At 40.5% G+C, this 18,527-nt stretch overlaps 1 protein-coding gene across 13 annotated transcripts in view; it reads right to left on the reverse strand.

The window, feature by feature from the left end:
* Positions 1–18,527, reverse strand: part of Cep85l (centrosomal protein 85L) — a 121,061-nt gene that overhangs the window by 94,062 nt on the left and 8,472 nt on the right. For 11 of the 13 annotated variants that reach the window (XM_076552474.1, XM_076552477.1, XM_076552479.1 and 8 more), the window contains exon 2: positions 8,770–8,928. In XM_076552474.1, the coding sequence (XP_076408589.1) occupies positions 8,770–8,928 (159 nt within the window). Of the gene's footprint in view, positions 1–8,769; positions 8,929–15,365; positions 15,504–18,527 lie in introns of all 13 variants that reach the window. The other 2 variants (XM_076552485.1, XM_076552481.1) reach the window with 1 other exon arrangement.

Here is an 18,527-nt window from a genome sequence, read left to right on the forward strand (position 1 = left end):
CAGGGAGCTCTAGAGTTTCCTGATTAATGTTATACTCTTTTGAGCTTAAGTAATTCACTATAGAATTATCAAGCTTTTAAGTCAAAACTTCAAAACCTACAAAATTTTTCTCTGGCTCTCCAGTGATTATCTGAGAAGGAACTGCACAGAACCTCTAAGGTGCAGTTCTTAGAGGAAGTGACTGAGCTGCTTAAAGCAAAACTTTCAAACAACCCTACGAACAGAGCACAGACTCTGCAACTTTTAAATCCCCATCTGTTTTCTTCGCTAGTGTCTAGTATCATTATGATATCGCAAAAACTAATATCATTATTATCACAAAAATAAAAGTTATTATGTTCACTAATAAAAATAACCAAAAAACATTATCTAAAGCTCTGAGTACAGTTCCCTGGCTTCCTTTTTAGATTCAGTTTCATCAAGCTACTCTCCAGCACCTTTTTATGCCTTTCCATTGACCCTCACAAACTATACAGAACGTTGTAGACTGAACTGTGTCTTTTTTTGTTTTGGTTTGGTTTTTTTGATTTTTCGAGACAGGGTTTCTCTGTGTAGCTTTGCTCCTTTCCTGGAACTCACTCTGTAGTCCAGGCTGGCCTCGAACTCACAGAGATCCGCCTGCCTCTGCCTCCCAAGTGCTGGGATTAAAGGCGTGCGCCACCACTGCCCAGCTAAACTGTGTCTCTTAATGTGTCATATCACACTTAAACTAAAATCATTCTCTCTCTCTCAATCTCTCTAACACACACACACACACACACACACACACACACACACACACACACACACACACACACCAGTAAATATGATATGAGTGAATTTGAAAATCAGTCCTTTGCAGACGTAATCAAAATTAAGATAACAGTCATACAGAATTAGGTAGGAGCAAATGTCATAGACTGGTATTTCCAAACATCATTTCCCTTATAAGGAGAAGAAAGAGAAACATCTGAAGACAAAGGGGACATGAAAAGGAGACAAATATCAGGAAAGGGTGCAACGGGTTGCCAGTAAAGCCATGCCTTTTGCCTGAGGCCTTCAGAGGAAACGGTTTTCCAACATTCTGGTTTTAGATAGTCTAAAAATCTTCAAGGAGATAAAGGTGAACCTTCCTTTCTGATTTGTATCCAAGAAACAGATTCTAGACGGGGCGCTCACTACAGAAGCCTTGCAAACCTGGAACTGCAGCTCTTAAGCCTTTCTGAAGACCCTTAGGGTCGGCTACATTTTTGTGAAGCTAATTTAGGGTCTAGCTACTTGGGGCCTGCTAACAATTTTAGCAATGGGAGGAGGGGGACAAGTTTCACTAGGTAGCCCTGGCTGGCCTGGGCCTCAAGTCCGTCTGCCTCTGTATCCCAAGTACCAGGATTAAAGGTACGGGCCACCATGCCCAGATGCTAACAATTGCTAAAGTTATTAATCTAATAATTCCCATAATTTTAATATCATTTTCCTATTATCTTCATATAGCTTTTGGTTCTATCTAATGTTTAGCAGAGTTTCAGGGGGCAATAAAGAAGTGTATTTAATTTGGCATCCTAACCTGAAAACTTGCTTGAATTTCTTCTTGTAAGGTATAAAAATATATAGGAATAAGTGTGTATACATATACACATAATTAATTTAAATGGATACTTAGTGAAATATTTAATCATTTTCCTTTCTTGTATAGACTCTTAAAGTTGCTTCACACTTATTCAGTGTTGCAGTAAATATTCCTGTACATATTATATAGTTTCACCTACACAAGCCTGTGCTGAATGGGAACATTACGTTACCTATGATTTGGTTCTGGTGGGTTGTTTTGTTTTTGATTGTCTAGTTGGCTAGTTTGGTTTGGTTTGGTGATACTGAAGATCGAATTCATAGCCTTGGACATGATCCCTAAACATTTTACTACTACACTCCCAGCCCCGCTTACTTATGGGTAAGTTATCTAACCCTTTTGTGTCTCACTTTATCAGAAAGATGGGAAGAAGAACTAGTGTGCCTAGAACAGAGTAACAGCAATACAGATGTTAACACTGCCAAGTTTCCTCTCTAAGAAGCAATATTTTTCAGCTTTGCTCAGATATGGATATCACTGTGCATTCTGTAGAAAGGGGGGTCAGTTTCATTGGTGGGAATCAGCATCTCATCTGACATTCATTTCACTATGACTAAATCTGATCATCTTTTCAATGCTATTGGGCATCTGCAATCCATCAAATAGATTCTTATAATTTTTACCTGTGTTAAAGTACTAAATACATAAAATTTTATATATGAATACCAACTTTGGACATTATATTTGTGGCTCTTTAAGTGTTAACAATATTATTAGTTTTATTTAAAATTTTACTTTGTGTTATCTCTTTTACTTTATAACTTTAAGGAGTATTACAGTTTAAAAGTTAGAAATATTCTTATGCGAACTGACAATAAAATCAATATCCTATGGACTGACAGCCAAGTTATGAGCTAGTAATATTTAAGCATGGTTTACAAAAAAAGCAGTTGAAAACGAAAAGGTATTTTCCTAATACTGCTATCTAAATACAACTAAAAGTATTGAATATTACATATAAAATGAACAGGAGACCTGAAAGGTTAGAGGAAGAAGGCAGACCATTGCAGGGACCTTGGAAAGAGGGACCAGGAAATAGGGCATTCTTTATGTTTCCTTTTTGCCTTATGGCTCTAAGACTTAGGAGCAGCAAAACCAGAAATTCATAATGACCAATAGAAATGTCCAAAAGAACCCCAACAAAAGTTCATTCTTGCTAACCCAAAAACAAGGAAAGAATACAGCAAGAAGACAGAAAAGGTCTGCATGGTTAACTCCATTCACTAACCAGCCAGCACAGAAAGCAGTGCAGCCCAACCTGCACCCTCACCAAGTAATGCCAAGTGAGAAACCTAAGCTTCCAATCTTGTCAAGTTGTAATAAAGCATCCAAGGGCCTTACAACAGTGACATCAAAAAAGGCCACACAGGGAGACACATTCCCTGTCTGTAAGGATGAATCTCTCTCTCTCTCTCTCTCCTCTCTCTCTCTCTCTCTCTCTCTCTCTCACACACACACACACACACACACACACACACACACACACACAATGACAGAAGAGATCTGCCCTAATAGAGACTCTGGACATCCAGCACCTCCAGATGTATGAAGCAATCCACATTGGGATCAATGATGTTACCAAGGGAAACCTAGACCAGCAGTAAGAAAGTGCTCTCCTCTGTCCCCTGGCTATCAAAAGAGGCCATTCAATTCATCCAATTGAAAATAAAATAACCAGTATTCCATTCCTTTCAACGGAAGAACAATATCTAATTAAGCCAGGTAGCAAAATATAGTTAAATAAGTAAATACACTCTACATAATCCTAAGGTGCAAAGAAGAAGTCACAAAGTATAAAACATACTGAACTTGTTGCTCTTGCAGATGACCCAGGGTTCAGTTCCCAGGCCCTACAGCTCATAAGCATTCTAACTCCAGTTCCAGGGGATCTGGCACCGTCTTGTGAATTCAAGGGCATGTGATACACTTACATATGTGCCGGCAAAACACATATAAAATAATAAATATCTAAACTATTACACATACATACACTCAACTGAATAAAAATGAAAATACAAACTTCCAACTCTGTGGGACATAGGTAAAGCAGTTTCTGAGGGGAGATGTTGCAATTTAGATCTTAAATGTCCCCACATTCCGCTATTTGTTTAGGGGACAGGTATATGCCTCAGTGTGTAGAGGTCAGAGGACAACTTACAGGAGTCAGTTCTCTCCTCCATATGGGTTCAAGGACTGAACTAAGGTTGGCCTTGGTGGCAAAGGCCTCCACCACCTGAGCAATCTCACCAGTTTTCCAGGTATCCTGTTTTAGAGGCTTGGTCCCCAGAGGGCAGTAGTGAGAGGTTCTGTAAACTTAAGTGGTATTCAGGACAGAAGGAAACCATGGAATCTTCTTCCCCTCCCTCCTCCTCCCACCACTCCCAGACTTCACGGTAAGGAGGTGAACAGCTCTCTCTGCGACACACCTCCCTTGTTGTGCTGCTTTAATTAAAACGATGAGGCCAAGAGGTCTTGGGATGAAACCTCTAAAACAGGCATCAAAATAAACCTTCCTACTTGTAAGCTATTGGTTTCAGTATTTGTTACAGTAGGGAAGGGTGGCTTTGCACTTACTCGTATCTGACTGTGGACAGGTTTTGGAATTACTCTACAGGTACTTAGAGAAGGGGTCTCTATCCTTGCCATGCATTTCACACGTTAGAAAGGCTATGGGACAGTCCTGCATTAAGAGTTTCTGTTTATCTTCTTATTTGCTCGGATTTCTTTTGTTTGGTTTTTGTGAGACAAGATCTTTTTACATAGTCCAGGCTGAACTCAAATTCGTGGCAGTCTTCCTGCTTCAGCCTCCGAGTGCTGAGATTACACCATGCCCAGCTCACAGGAAGACAATCAGGCTAGAGAAAGCTTTGAGTCATACAAGCCATGTTCAATAAGCAATTCCAGAAAAGAGCTCCAATCAGAATGTTGACAAGAGCATGTCAGTGAAGACTGTATTGTGGAAGTTTCCGGCGACAATGAGGATATGGTTGGGATCTAGATTACAGGCAATTCTTGTTATCCACAGCAAGAGTCAGATACATTTTGTCCATGCCCTAAATCTTTTTAAGTGTCCAAGTGTAAAGGTGATAAGGCAGCTTATGTGCAGAAATTTGAAAGCAGCTAAGTACTTGGGCACTGCATGCATACATCTAGATGCTTTTAGCCAAATGCACTTGAGAATAGGAAGCAAAGAACAGCCTAGGAAGTGTGTGATATAGACAGTATCCCTACAAGCAATCCCCAAATAGTAACTAAGGCTTTGAGGGATGGAAACCCTAGGAAAATGGTGATAGCAATGTAGAATGCCGCTAAAGAAGGCTGCTGGCAATGTGCAAAGCCAGATCAAGAGTGGCCAAGTGGCTATCAATACAGCTGTAAGCTTGCAGTACTCTGGCCTTAGAAGCCCACACCTAATATGTGTCCTAAATACCAGACATGGAAGTTTAAGATTCAGGGTTTGCCACACTGGCTTCCAGTCTTGCTTTGGTCCAATTTCTTCCGATTCCTCTATTCCTCTTTTGGTATAGGAATATTTGCTTTTTGCCTCTTATACCATTATATCAGAGAAACTGAAACTTTATTTTTTTGTTGTTTTTTTTTAATAAGGGCTCACAACAATATTACAGAAGAAAGCTTTGAATGTAGACCTTTGAGCAATGCTAAACAGTTAAAATCTAGGGAACTCTTTAGAGTTTAAATGTTTTTAACAGTGTGAGATAAACAAACTTTTGGGACCAGAGGAAGAATGTACTTTGCATCTCAAACGTACCAAAGCTCATGTGTAAAAGTCTGCAAGATCCTCAGCGTGGTGCTACTGAGAAGTGGTATAAACTTTAAGTTTGGGGGCAAGAGTGTTCCTAAAACAGATCTTTATACCTGCATTCCAGAGGCTTGTACAACCCTGGTCTCCTCCAATTCTCTTTCAGTTCCTGGCCATGAGGTGAGCAGTTTTGTTCTACCATGCAATCTGCCATGGTGATCCCCACTAGAGGCCTAATAGGCACAGGCCACCTAATCATGGACAAGAGCTTCTAAAACAGTGAGTTGAAATAAACCATTACTCTGAACAGTCTGATTTTCTTATCTATTTGTTGTTGAGAGAGAAAGACAGAGAGGAGAGAGAGAGAGTATGGTGGTATTTTATTTGTACTGAAATGTGATTTTCATTGTATGTTAATAAATAAAGTTGCCCGGGGGTCAGAGCTATTAGAGCCATAGCAAGAGCTTTGGTGGTGGCAGTGGCAGCAGCGGCGGCGGCGGTGGCAGTGGTGGCGGCAGCGGAGCACACCTTTAATCCCAGCACTTGGTAGAAGAGCTAGGTAGATCTCTGTGTGTTCAGGGATACAGCCAGCATTGGAGACATACGCCTTTAAGACCTGGAGGGCTGTACTTACAGGCAGTGACGAGACAGTCATGTGTTTGGGTTTACAACCAATGAGAAGGCAGAACAGAAAGACTATGAAAAGACATACACACAGGAAGTAGCTCTCTTTTGGGGAAGCTAGGAACACTGCAGGAGCTAAGATTTTAGCTCTGAGCTCTGACCTCTTGGCTTTCTCTTTTACATTGGTTCTGTGTTTCTTATTTTAATAAGACGGTTGGTTACATCTACAAGAGAGAGCGCACATTTAAAAGAAGTCTCAATAATCTAACTTCCTACCTTAAGAAACTAGCAAAATAAACCAAACCTATGCAGAAAGGAATTAAGAAAAAGCAGAAATCATTGACACTGAAAAGAAAAATAAAGATATGGTTATTTTAAATGATCAATAAAATTGGCAACCTAGAACTGAGACTACGAAGGAAAAAAAGACACAAGTTATGCAAACAACAATAGAGCAGGGACGATCACCAGAAAACCTACAGATACCAAACTGTAGGGTGCTGGAACTACACTACACATACACAAGGAGCCACTAGGAACTTTCCTCTTAAAAAATTATCACAGCTCATCTAATTTGAAAAGTTTGACTAGCTCTGTAAATATTGAGAAAATTTTTCACTTAATTCAAAAATTATCTGTAGCTTCAGACTGAAGAAAATGATTTAAAAATAAACAACTTTTTCCATGTCTTTCAGAAAACATAAATACCTAACCAATTCAATTTTAAAGGGTAGTATAAAGCCTGATAGCAAAAAATAGGAAAAGGGAAAGAAAAGCATTCATACACACACACACACACACACACACACACACACACACACACACACACATCCTTAACAAAGTATAAGCAAACAGAACTCAGCAATACATACTTTTAAATGCACATGATGATACAGGGTGTTTCCTGGTACTGCAAAGCCAAGTGATGCATGCTCTTTGTTAGCACATCTATGAAAACTTGACACATCAAGCAGGAAAATCCACCACCAAATTAACAAGCTTATGGTGAAATGAACATAAAATATCTGATAAAATCCAATTGCCATTCCTGATTTAAAAATAAAATCTTTTGGTCATAACATAGCTCTTACACCCAGGAATTCAGCACAAAACTTGCATAAGACTAGAGATGGGAGACGTGCATAGGGTGAGACAAATAGGCAGAAGAGTCATAAGGCACTAAAGCTATGCTGTATGATACATTACGGTGACTATACACATTAATAAATCCTTCCAAATTCAGAAGGCATACAGTTCTGAGTAAACCTTAATCTGAACTATAGATCTGGTATGTCTTAGCTACTGTTCTCACTGCCCTTACCAAATCTGTGACAAGACACAAGAGAGGAAGGATGCTGCATCCATCAGGGCAGGTCTTCTACCTTCATTTCTGCTGCCAGGGTAAAATAGCCTGACAGAAAACACTTTAGGGGAGAAAGTGCTCATTTGGCTTATACTGACAGACTACAGTCATGATTGAGGGAAAGCACTGTGGCGGGAGCTTGAGACGATTGCTTGTATCATATCTACAGTCAGGAGCAGAGTGAAACAGATGTACCCAAGCTGCCTGATTGCTATGCTGTGCTTACACTCAACTAGCTTTCTTTACTCCTGTACAATTGAAGACCCACCCTGGGGAATGGTACCACCCATGATGGGCTAGGTCCTCCTACAGCAGTTAACAATCCAATTAATCCTTCACAAACACACCCACAGAGATAAAGACAATGAGCTCACCTGAGACTCTCTGTAGGAGATTCTAAGCTGTGACAGCTGACATTTACAACTAGCATAAGAGCCCAGAAGACATGGTGGCATAAATGGCTCACAGCTGTGGCTGGGGGGTATCACAGCTGGGCAAACGAGAAAGCCGAGAAAGAGGGATGCCAGGCCTCATCTGCCTTTCATTTTCTTTTGTTTATTGGGCCCAGACCCGGGTCTGTCTGCCTCAGTTAAACTATACTAAAGATGCCCTTGAAGATCTGCCCCCAAGTGGTGTGTCCCTATGTAATTCAAAAGTCCTCTCAAGCCGACAGTGAAGATTAACGTCAGCACGTGACTGTGACACACTCAAGTGAGAAGGCCCCACAGACGTGCATGTCTGAGTATTTGGTCCACACTTGGGAAACGCTGGGAAAGGATCAGAAGGTACGGCCTTGTTGGAGGAGGAGAGTCACTGGGAGCAGGCTGGAGTTTCAAAAGATTCTCCCCCTTCCCGGTGGACTCTCTGTCTCCTGTTTAAGGCTCAAGATGTGAGCTATCAGCTACTATTCTAGCAGTTCACCACCTCTGCTCCTCTTCAGAGACGCTGCAACCCTCTGAAACTGTAAACCCAAAATACGCTCTTTCTCTCAGAAGTTGCCTTGGTCATGGGATCTTATCAGAGCAACGGAAGGTAACTAATACAGCAATAAATGGCAATATAGGTTCATCAAATAATAATGAATGCATTACTCTGGTCAAACAGCAACAATAGGGGAGGGTGGACATGGGTGGGGACAGGGTGGACATGGATGGGGACAGGGTGGACATGGGGAATCACTTTCATCTTCAGTCAGCTTTACTGCTGCTCTGAAAATACACATAAATAAAAATAAAAATCTTTTTTGAATGCAGGGGAAAACCAAATATACAGAGAATTTGATATTTTATACGAAGCAACACAGAATACTGCCAACAACACAAACACTACCTTATGAACTTTAGAATCACCTCTAGCAAAACCTCAGTTCATACCATTCTCCATCACCTTATCTCACCTTCCTCGACATTAGCTTACCTTCCACGCTGTCAGAACAGGAAGTGCCAATGCCTGTGTCCCCACTGTCAGAAGTTATACTGTGTCTCCTGATATGGCTATTTCGATGGCTAGATGGAACAGCTGTGGCCTGCCACAATGACTCATTACCAGGTAACCATGCTGATGAATAATCCAAGCCTATACAGGGAAAAAATACAAAATTAACACATGCAATATCTGTGAAAAGGCAAAGGTCTTTTACCTTATAAACAAATATACATAGTATTTAAGAGGTTATTTTTCGCCCAAAATAAAAATAACCAACAAGATTCAAATTCATCGAATGAAAACTACATATCACAGGGATGACAACTAAATGCAGACTCTGAACCTTCTGACTGCAGAACCGTTAAAGATGGACTGCTATCTGATTTAAAATCACAACTGAGACTGGGCATGATGGCACATGCCTTTAATCCCAGTATTCAAGAGGCCGAGGCAGGCAGACTTGAAGGATCTCTTTGAGTTAGAAGCCAGCTTAATCTACATAGCGAGTTCCAGGACAAGCAGGAATACCTAGTGAGACCCTATCTCCAAAGAGTAAACTCTAAAACTAACCCAGCCCATGCTGCCAAGTGTGCCGGTGCACAACTATAACCCCAGTACTCAGGAAGTACAGGCAGGCAGGAAGACTGAGACCCTGAGGACAGCTCCAACCACACAATGAGAAGCCCACCTGGACCACTGAGGCAAGGCCTGAAAACAACCAACCAACCAACCCAGAAAGCTAAATCTATCTTCAAATGTCAACAATCTGCCCTAGAATATTTCAATCAGACACCTCAATTCCACACACAGGCCTTAGCTGTGAGCTGACCTCAGCTGGGGGGGTGGGGGGGTCTAGATGAATCCTGTTACATGACCAGAAGATACTGAATGTGTTTGCTCATCATGAAAGGTTTCTTTAAAAAGTTTCTACTGTAGCCTAGCCACTTAAAATATAGTGTATCTCTTCATAGAATTTTTGTTTTTTTAATTATCTTTTGCTAAATTGTTCACTAAAACTTCTTTTAAAAGTTTCAAATAGAGCCAGGCGGTGGTGGCCCACCCTTTTAATCCCAGCACTCAGGAGGCAAAGGCACATGCATCTCTGTAAATTCAAGGCTAGCCTGGTCTACAGAGTGAATTCAAGGATAGCCTGGTCTACAGAGTGAGTTCCAGGACAGACAGACAGCAGATACGAAGAGAAATCCTATCTGGAAAACAAAACAAAACAAAACAAAATGAGAAAGTTTTAAATAAAAAATACCACACACCAAATTAAGGTAACCGAAGTCTACACAGTTAGGACAGCCATGCTGAAGCTGTGGAATCACACTGGATTTTACTCTCATATATTTTCATGTACTTACCCACTCCCCAAAACAAAAACCTCATGACAGAGTTAGAACAGGAAAACAATTAGCTTTTGCTAAAATTTAACAGCCAGTAAAATAGTCTCAAAAATTCAACTGATTCATAATAAATGACTCAGTCTGTTCATTCTTCTATTTGGAAGAAAGGCTTGCTCATCCTAGAGTACATAATAGCAAGCCAAGATGTTTACAATATTCCTAAAAACCTTACTAAGGGGATATTTTTTTAAGGATTAGAAAGACATACAAGTCTTTCTTTCAGATTTCTTTTTCCACAGTAAAACAATCTCAGTTTAACTATATGGTAGATAAACCTTGAACGATGTCAAATACGAGTGATGGTTAATTTTGTATGTGAACTTGACAGTGTCACTGGACCATAGGGTGTTTATATATTTGGACAAACATTTCTTAAAGAAACATTATTACACTTATTAACGTAGAGAAAGAGAGAAAGACTCTGTGTGTGTGTGTGTGTGTGTGTGTGTGTGTGTGTGTGTGTGTGTGTAGGTCAGAGAATAATTTGCAAGGGTTGTTTTCTCCTTCTACCAATGTGGGTCCTAGGGAATCACACTAAAGTCTCCAGGCTTAGCTGCAAGTGTCTCTACCAGCTGAGCCATGTCACTGGCCCTGGACCAACCTTTCTGTAAGGGTATTTTGGTTTGAGGTAACATTTGCATTGGTAGACATGGTGAATGATTCTGCTGTCCTCAATGTGGGCAAACTTTATCCAAGAAGCTGAAGATCTGAATAGACAAAAAGCTTAGAATTTTTTTTTTTTAATGCCTGGTGATCTCTGAACTAAAATATTGGCTTTTCCTGTGTTTGGACTTGAAATGGAGCATAGGTTTCCTGGGTGTTGAGCTTACTGGCCAAGACTAGAACAATACCCTCAGCAACTTGCCAATTCACCAGAATTTGGGGTCTTTGTTAGTGTATATCTAAGAGAGTTCCCAGAATCAAAACCTACTGGATCTGTTTCTTTGGAAAGCACTAATACAGTATTGGGAGAACTAGAAAAACTATGAAAATAATGACCAGAGTCTACAGTTTCCCTCATTGTACTTCAATATGACCCGATCAATAGACTTCTAAAGCTAACGAGTGTAGCCTCAATACCTAGAACCTAGCACATACCAAAAAAATACATTTAAAATTTACAAAAAAAAAAAAAATGGCCTAAAACACTCTGCTCTCACTTCTGAAAACTAGTTTTCTGTCTTTAAATCACAAAATAATACAGGTGTTCCTTGACTTAAATGGTTGTATCCTGATAAGCCCATCATAAATTTAAAATATCACAAGTTAGGAATGAATTTCAATACTTCTACCAAACATCCATGCTCAGTGACACCATATACTGTAGAGTATCACTATGTGTCCTCATGAAGACAGCAGACTGAGCTTTACCTACAAGCAGCTGTGGTGGTATTGTGTTCCCCAAAATATTGTGCACTCTAATAAACTTATCTGGGGTCAGAAAACAGAAAAGCCAAAATTTTAAACATAGAGGTTAGGCAGTGGTAGCACATGCCTTTAATCCTAGCATTCCAGAGGCAGAGATCTGCCTGGATCTCTGTGAGTTCAAGGCCACACTGCAAACAGCCAAGCATGGTGACTCACGCCTTTAATCCCAGGAAGTAATGGCAGGAGGCAGGAAGTTATTTAAGGCGTGAAGATGAGAACTATAGCCTTGGTTAAGCTTTCAGGCTTTTGAGAAGCAGTTCAGCTGAGATTCATTCTGGATGAGGACTCAGAGACTTCCAGTCTGAGGAAACAGGATCAGGTGAGGAACTGGCAAGGTGAGGTGGCTGTGGCTTGTTCTGGTTCTCTGATCTTCCAGCGTTGACCCCAATACCTGGCTCTGGATTTGTTTTTATTAATAAGACCCTTTAAGATTCGTGCTACACAGCCTGTCACTAGAACAGGGAAAGATCAACTTTGAAGGCAGTCTCTACTACATATGCACCATTCTTGCCATCACACACTAGGGAGTTCATATGCAGAAGAGCCTCTCCTGAATTAGCTGCTCAGAGAAATGGCTTCAGAATTTCTTTCAGCAGCCTGCAACCTTATAAGCTGTACTTCTTTTATTCAAACACAAAAACAGGCCACTATGAACTGGATGAACTCATCAACTGTTATCTAAAATCATTACAAAAGGTACAAATAAACTTCAATACCCCCAAAAAAATTTAAAAATGGATAAAAAAGAAATCTAAAAACTACACAGATGTATGAAAAATTATTGTAAAAAAAAAATCCAAGTTCACTGGCAAATAATTAATGTGAAATCCAAAAGGCAACCTAGCCAAGATATTGGAACAAAGAACAAAATACTCCCATATACTCTAAAGATAGTGTTAAAATGTGCATTACAAAAAAAAGGAAAAAGAAAAGAAAAGCCAAGCAGTGGTGGTGCAGGACTTTAATTCCAACACTCAGGAGGCAGAAGCAAGAGGATCTCTGTGAGTTCAAGGCCAGCCTGGGCTACAGAACAAGTTCCAGGACAGCCAGTGCAACACAGAGAAACCTGTCTTAAAGAAAAGAAAAAAGGATAAAAAATATAAAATTAAAAAAAAACTTGAAACACGAATAATATAATCCTAGCAGTGTGAGGCAGGAGGATCGGAAGACAAATTGGCCTGGAGAACATAAGGAAACTGTATCCAAAGAAAACAAAAACAAAAACCATAACCACTTTAAAAGAGCAAATAGAAATGTGTAAATCTAAACTCTGGAAAATTGGACCTCTAGACAGAAGACAGTTCCTTAAAAACTGTTTCCTACTCAAGAAAGGGCAAAAGGAACAGGACTTTGACTATTAAAATAATGTCCATGCAAGGGACCAGAGGGCTTAGCAAGGAGAGGTGCTTGCCCGTACCTGACCCTGAGTTTGGTCCCCCAGACCCGGAACCCACTTGGTAGAAGGAGAACATCTGACTTCCACGCTTGCACTGGTTCGGGTGTACTCACACACATACACACGCACACACAATAAACAGGGAATTAAACGTAAAAACAATAGTGTTACTAAGGATCTAAAATGCTTACATTGTCAATTTAAATAGGATGGATTTGACTCGAAGGGAATTCATAACCTCAGGCTTCAACCTGTCTAGGGAGTCTCTGGACTCGGAAGCCACCTCAAAGCACAGCCACCAATCTCTGTTCCTAGTCCCCTAGGCAGGAACCCTGGCTGGGCAGAGCCCACTGGTCCCAGTCCGTACTTCAGTCTGACTGGAGCATCAAGTGAAGAAAACATAAGGGGACAGGAAAGAACCTCATCCAACCACTGCTGGGGACTGCTCTGACTTCATGCTTTTATTTTATTTTGACCTACCACAGTTTAACTTAGATTTTTTAGAAAAATGTCCTATTTCTTAAAAAAGGTTACCACTAATAAGACTAATAGCTTAGCCATTTAAATGCTACTTAACTAAAGTCTTAGGCATTCTCTCCTGGAAAGGGAGTAAAGTATTGGCCTCTTCCAAAATAAATGGATTATATGCTAACATAAATTATTAAAAATACAAAATTCTACATGAATACACACAAAATAACATGAAACAAAATTGAAAAAATTAGGGGCTGAGGAGATGGCTCAGCCAGTACAGTACTTGCTCCATAGCATGTGGGCCTGAATTCAGTCCCTAGCACCCACACAGAGCCAGATGTAACCCACACCTGTGAGCCCAGTGGTCGGGGGACAGAGACCAGAAGGTGGTTGGGGCATCCTGACTCCTCCGTCACCAAGACGGAAGCACTGCTTTAAGGATATAAAAATCTCATGACCCCACCCACTGGACTACAGAACCTTATATTTGATTTTTCAATACTAATTTCACCTCCTGGGAATGCCTGGGGACAGGACAAAAAAATAGTATTAAATAATACTTATTTGAATTAAATAAGCACAAACGTGTTAGCAACAGGTCTTCCATAAGCATGAGCACACCTATAAGTGCACTTGGGATAACTGCATTTCCAGCGGGGCGGTGGTGGCGCACGCCTTTAATCCCTGCACTCGGGAGGCAGAGCCAGGTGGATCTTTGTGAGTTCGAGGCCAGCCTGGTCTCCAAAGCGAGTTCCAGGAAAGGCACAAAGCTACACAGAGAAACCTTGTCTTGAAAAACCAAAACCAAAAACAAACAATAAAAAAAAAAACCCAATGCATTTCCTCATCAACTGATGACAGCAGTAAGCCACAGAAAACAGGCACAGCACACGGCAGAGCAAATGCACGAGTTTACATTAAGAGCTGGCTTGCAGCACAAATCATAAATATTAAGTAGTCTGGGGGTGGGGGAGCAGGGCGCGTGCCTCACTAGCCCAGGCCTGCCTGAACTCTATGCAGCTGAGAATGGCCTTGAGCTCTTTGAATTCTCAAAACTCCTGCTTCCACCTCCACCACACTATTTTTCAAACTGTAAGTTGCTAGTCACTAATGGGTCCTCAAATCAATTTAGACACCAATATTTTTAAACAAAAGAGAACAAAGTGGAAAATATCAAACTGATCATTATACCACAAAGCATAAATAAATATCTTACATTTTAACAACTCTGAATTGTTTTAAAAAAAAAAAAAAAAGTACTCTGTCACAAAGTTCAAGCAATAGCCTTCAACTCCCTTAACTCCTCTGTTGCTGGGACAGAAATCAACGTATGGCACAGATCCAAGAATAAGAACCCCGAGATAACCCATGCAGCCAACCAACCTGAATCAAATGCTTCACGGCATTTCTGAATGCACCTCCACTGCAGTCACAGACCACTTTGCAGCTGGAGAGCTGTTATCAGTCCCGGGAAGATCTGCTCCTAAGGGACTAACTGCCAAACCAACCACCACCCATCTATCCAACTCAGCTTCAGAATCAGGGGCGGACGGGTGTGCCATGCTCCTGCGGACACGATCTATGGGTTCCTGCTGGTACAGTAAGAAAACTCCAACTCACGCTTGGGAATTCTTCACCAACTGGACAACATCCCACTCGAACACTCTGCAGCTCCAACCTCCCTCACCATCTAGCTCCCCACCAAACCAGAAAGGCTAGGCACGCTCACCTCTCTCTTCTCCACACAGACAAGTCTACTCTGTAACAGTTAGGCATGCTCGCCTCTCTCTTCTCCACACAGACGAGTCTACTCTGTAACAGCTAGGCACGAGTCTACTCTGTAACTCCAACCGCCTCCCTCTTCTGCCTTTTCAAGGACTTACTTGCTCGCTCTTCCTGGTTCTTCCACAAGCGTTAAATGACTACTGCTTTGTTCGTGTCCAAACTGCAGTTTAAATTCTATCACAGCATTTACTGAAGTGTGTTTACTCACACATATGACTGCCTTCTCCTTCACCACACTGGAAAGTGAAGAACAAACTTTTTATCTAAGTGTCCCCAGCTAGCCCAAGAGCTGTGCACTCAGGCAGAGTGTCAACAAATGAAGTCATTGTGAGCACTGGATATCCAATAAATGTTCACAGAATAAAATTAGAATTTTGGAAACCTTACAATTAGACCTACAAAAATATCCTTCCCTTTAGAAGCAGCATTAAAACAAGAACTCTGTTAGGAAGTTCTGTTTATTTTAAAATCCAAGATATTTTCAACTATCCCTTGACCCAGTACTCATTTACATATCTATTTAAAAACCAGTAAATATTTGTCAAAGTAGCTTTTAAAAAGTACTGTAAAATAGTTAAAGAACTAATGGTCAAAATTCTTAAGGATTATGAGAAAGTAGTCTCAAATAGGTCAAAAGACACAAAAAGTCTCTCTCACACACAAAAGCACTAAACCATATAGAAAAACATTCTTAATATAGGGGAGGGAAAGGAAGTTTTCCTTAGGGGTGTGGATACCGGCAGGTCAACCCTGCCCCACACTGGAGAGCCCTACACCCAAACAGCAACACAAATGGGACTCAGTGAACTGCTTTTAAAAAGGAAAAAAGAGGACCCACGTTGGGAGGGGAAGAGAGTGTGTAGATAGGGGAGTTAGGCACTGGATCTGGGAGAAGTTAAAGAAACAAGGGGTGAATATGATCAAAATATATTATATGCACATAGGAAATGGTCAAAGAACTAATGCAAAGTATATTGTTAAAGTATTTATGAGGTCTTAAGAGTTAAAAACACTTGCTGTTCTTGCAGAAGACCCAAGTTCATTTCCCAGCACCCACATCTGATGCTCACAGTCTCCTCTAACTCCAGAGAACCCCATATCTCTGGCCTCCTCAGCAACCTGCACTCACATGTACGTACCTGTATATACACACACAGCAAAAATAAGTATCTTTAAAACTGTCAACAAAAAAAATCAGGGAAAGAGGGGAGGGTCATTAAGAGGCTGTGTGCCTCCAATCACAAAGAGATCGAAAGATCAGTGCAGAGATGAACTGTGACTGGAGGTTAAATTCTAGGTCACAGAAAAGAACTATGAGGAAAACAAGATCAGTTCCAGAATGGGAATCAAAGTAGTCCTTAAAAATGGCTCTTTACTCAGTTAAGATAAAGTGAGCAGCATCCAATTAGTAAGTGGTCTGTTCATATAAACACATTAGCTAGTCAGAAAGTGACTATATTAAAATCTAGTTATCTGGAAGTTAACTGGCTTTCTTACATGTAAAGATTTAGGTCAATGTTTAAGTAATCAGTAACTAGTAGATGTGGCTTTCTAAATATGAAAGGGAAAGAGGACAGCAAGGCTAATGCTGATCAAAGGTACAAAGTTTCAATTAAACTGGAAGAGCTAGCCTTGGTGAATTTTTGTTCTTCATTGTGATGAGTTAATAATAATGTATTGTATACATCAAAATATGCTAAACATATTTTGACAGTATCATTACAAAAAAGTTAAGAATGTTAATTAGCATGATTAAATCTTTCTACAGAATGTATTAGGTCAAAATGTGTTGATAAATTTATGTATTTTTCCCAATTAAAACTAAAACTTAAAAGCCAAGAATGGTGGGTGACACATGCCTGTAACTTCACTTAGAAGATGGAGGCCTTATGATTAGGACTTGAAGGCCAGCCTCAGCTACATCATAAGTTTGAGACCAGAGTGAGCTCTATGAAAACCCTGTCTCATAAAAACAAAAATAATTTATTGTTTAACTGATTAAAATAAAGTTTACATTAATGTCTTGGGGTTTTTATTGCCATGACCACGGCAACTCTTATAAAGGAAATCATTCAATTGGGGCTGGCCAACAGTTTCAGAGATTTGGTCCATTATCGACACGGTGAGAAGCATGGAGGTACCAGGCAGACAGGGTGCTGGAGAAGGAGAATCCTGAGTTCTACATCTGTATTCACAGGCAGCAGGGAGGGAAACACTGGGCCTGGCTTGAGCATCTGAAACCTCGAAGTCCACCCTCAGTGACAGACTTCCTCCAACAAGGCCACACCTACTCCAAGGCCACGCCTCCAGTAATACCACTCCCTATGAGCCTAAGAGGACCATTTTCATTCAAAGAACCACAATTAATAAAAAGTAAATATGAAAAAGCTGAAAGTTCCATTTTACTAAGTACTGCAAATAATTTTTAAAACATGACCACAAAAGGTACTACAAGCAGATGCTTTGAATATGATTATGAATTTCCTTTTTTTTGGTGGTGGTGGTTTTTTGTTTGTTTGTTTGTTTGTTTGTTTGTTTGTTTGTTTCAAGATAAGGTTTCTCTGTGTAGCTTTGTACCTTTCCTGGATCTCACTCTGTAGCCCAGGCTGGCCTTGAACTCACAGAGATCGCCTACCTCTGCCTCCGAGTGCTGGGATTAAAGGCATGCCACCGCCCAGCTCCTTTTCTATTTTTTTTAAGACTTATTTATTATGTATATAGTGTTCTGCCTGCAGGCCAGAAGAAGACACCAAATCTCATTACAGATGTTTGTGATCCACTATGTGGTTGCTGGGAATTGAACTCAGGACCTCTGGAAGAACAGTCAGTGCCCTTAACCTCTGAGCCATCTCTCCAGCCCGTGAATTTCCTTATTTTCAATTCTACTATTAATGCCTTAAAGTTGGTCTAGGCTGTTGTTAAAATAGCTCTATTTAAAAATAATCAGATAAATCAGGCGTTGGTGGCGCACACCTTTAGTCCCAACACTTGGGAGGCAGAGGCAGGCTCTGTAAGTTCAAGGCCAGCCTGGGCTACAGAGTGAGATCCAGGACAGGCTCCAAAGCTAAACAGAGAAATCCTGTCTCAAAAAACAAAAAAAAAAAAGAAGAAGAAGAAAGAAAAAGAAAAAGAATCAGATAATAAATAAATAGTTCGTCTTTCATAAAGAAATCATGAATTCAAACAGTATGTCCTCATCAAGCTTTCTTACAAGAAGCAATCGAAAGGTTAGGGGAGCAACCAGCACAGCTCTGACTAAC

Source organism: Peromyscus maniculatus, chromosome 16 (assembly GCF_049852395.1).
Source record: "Peromyscus maniculatus bairdii isolate BWxNUB_F1_BW_parent chromosome 16, HU_Pman_BW_mat_3.1, whole genome shotgun sequence".
Taxonomy (NCBI): domain Eukaryota; kingdom Metazoa; phylum Chordata; class Mammalia; order Rodentia; family Cricetidae; genus Peromyscus; species Peromyscus maniculatus.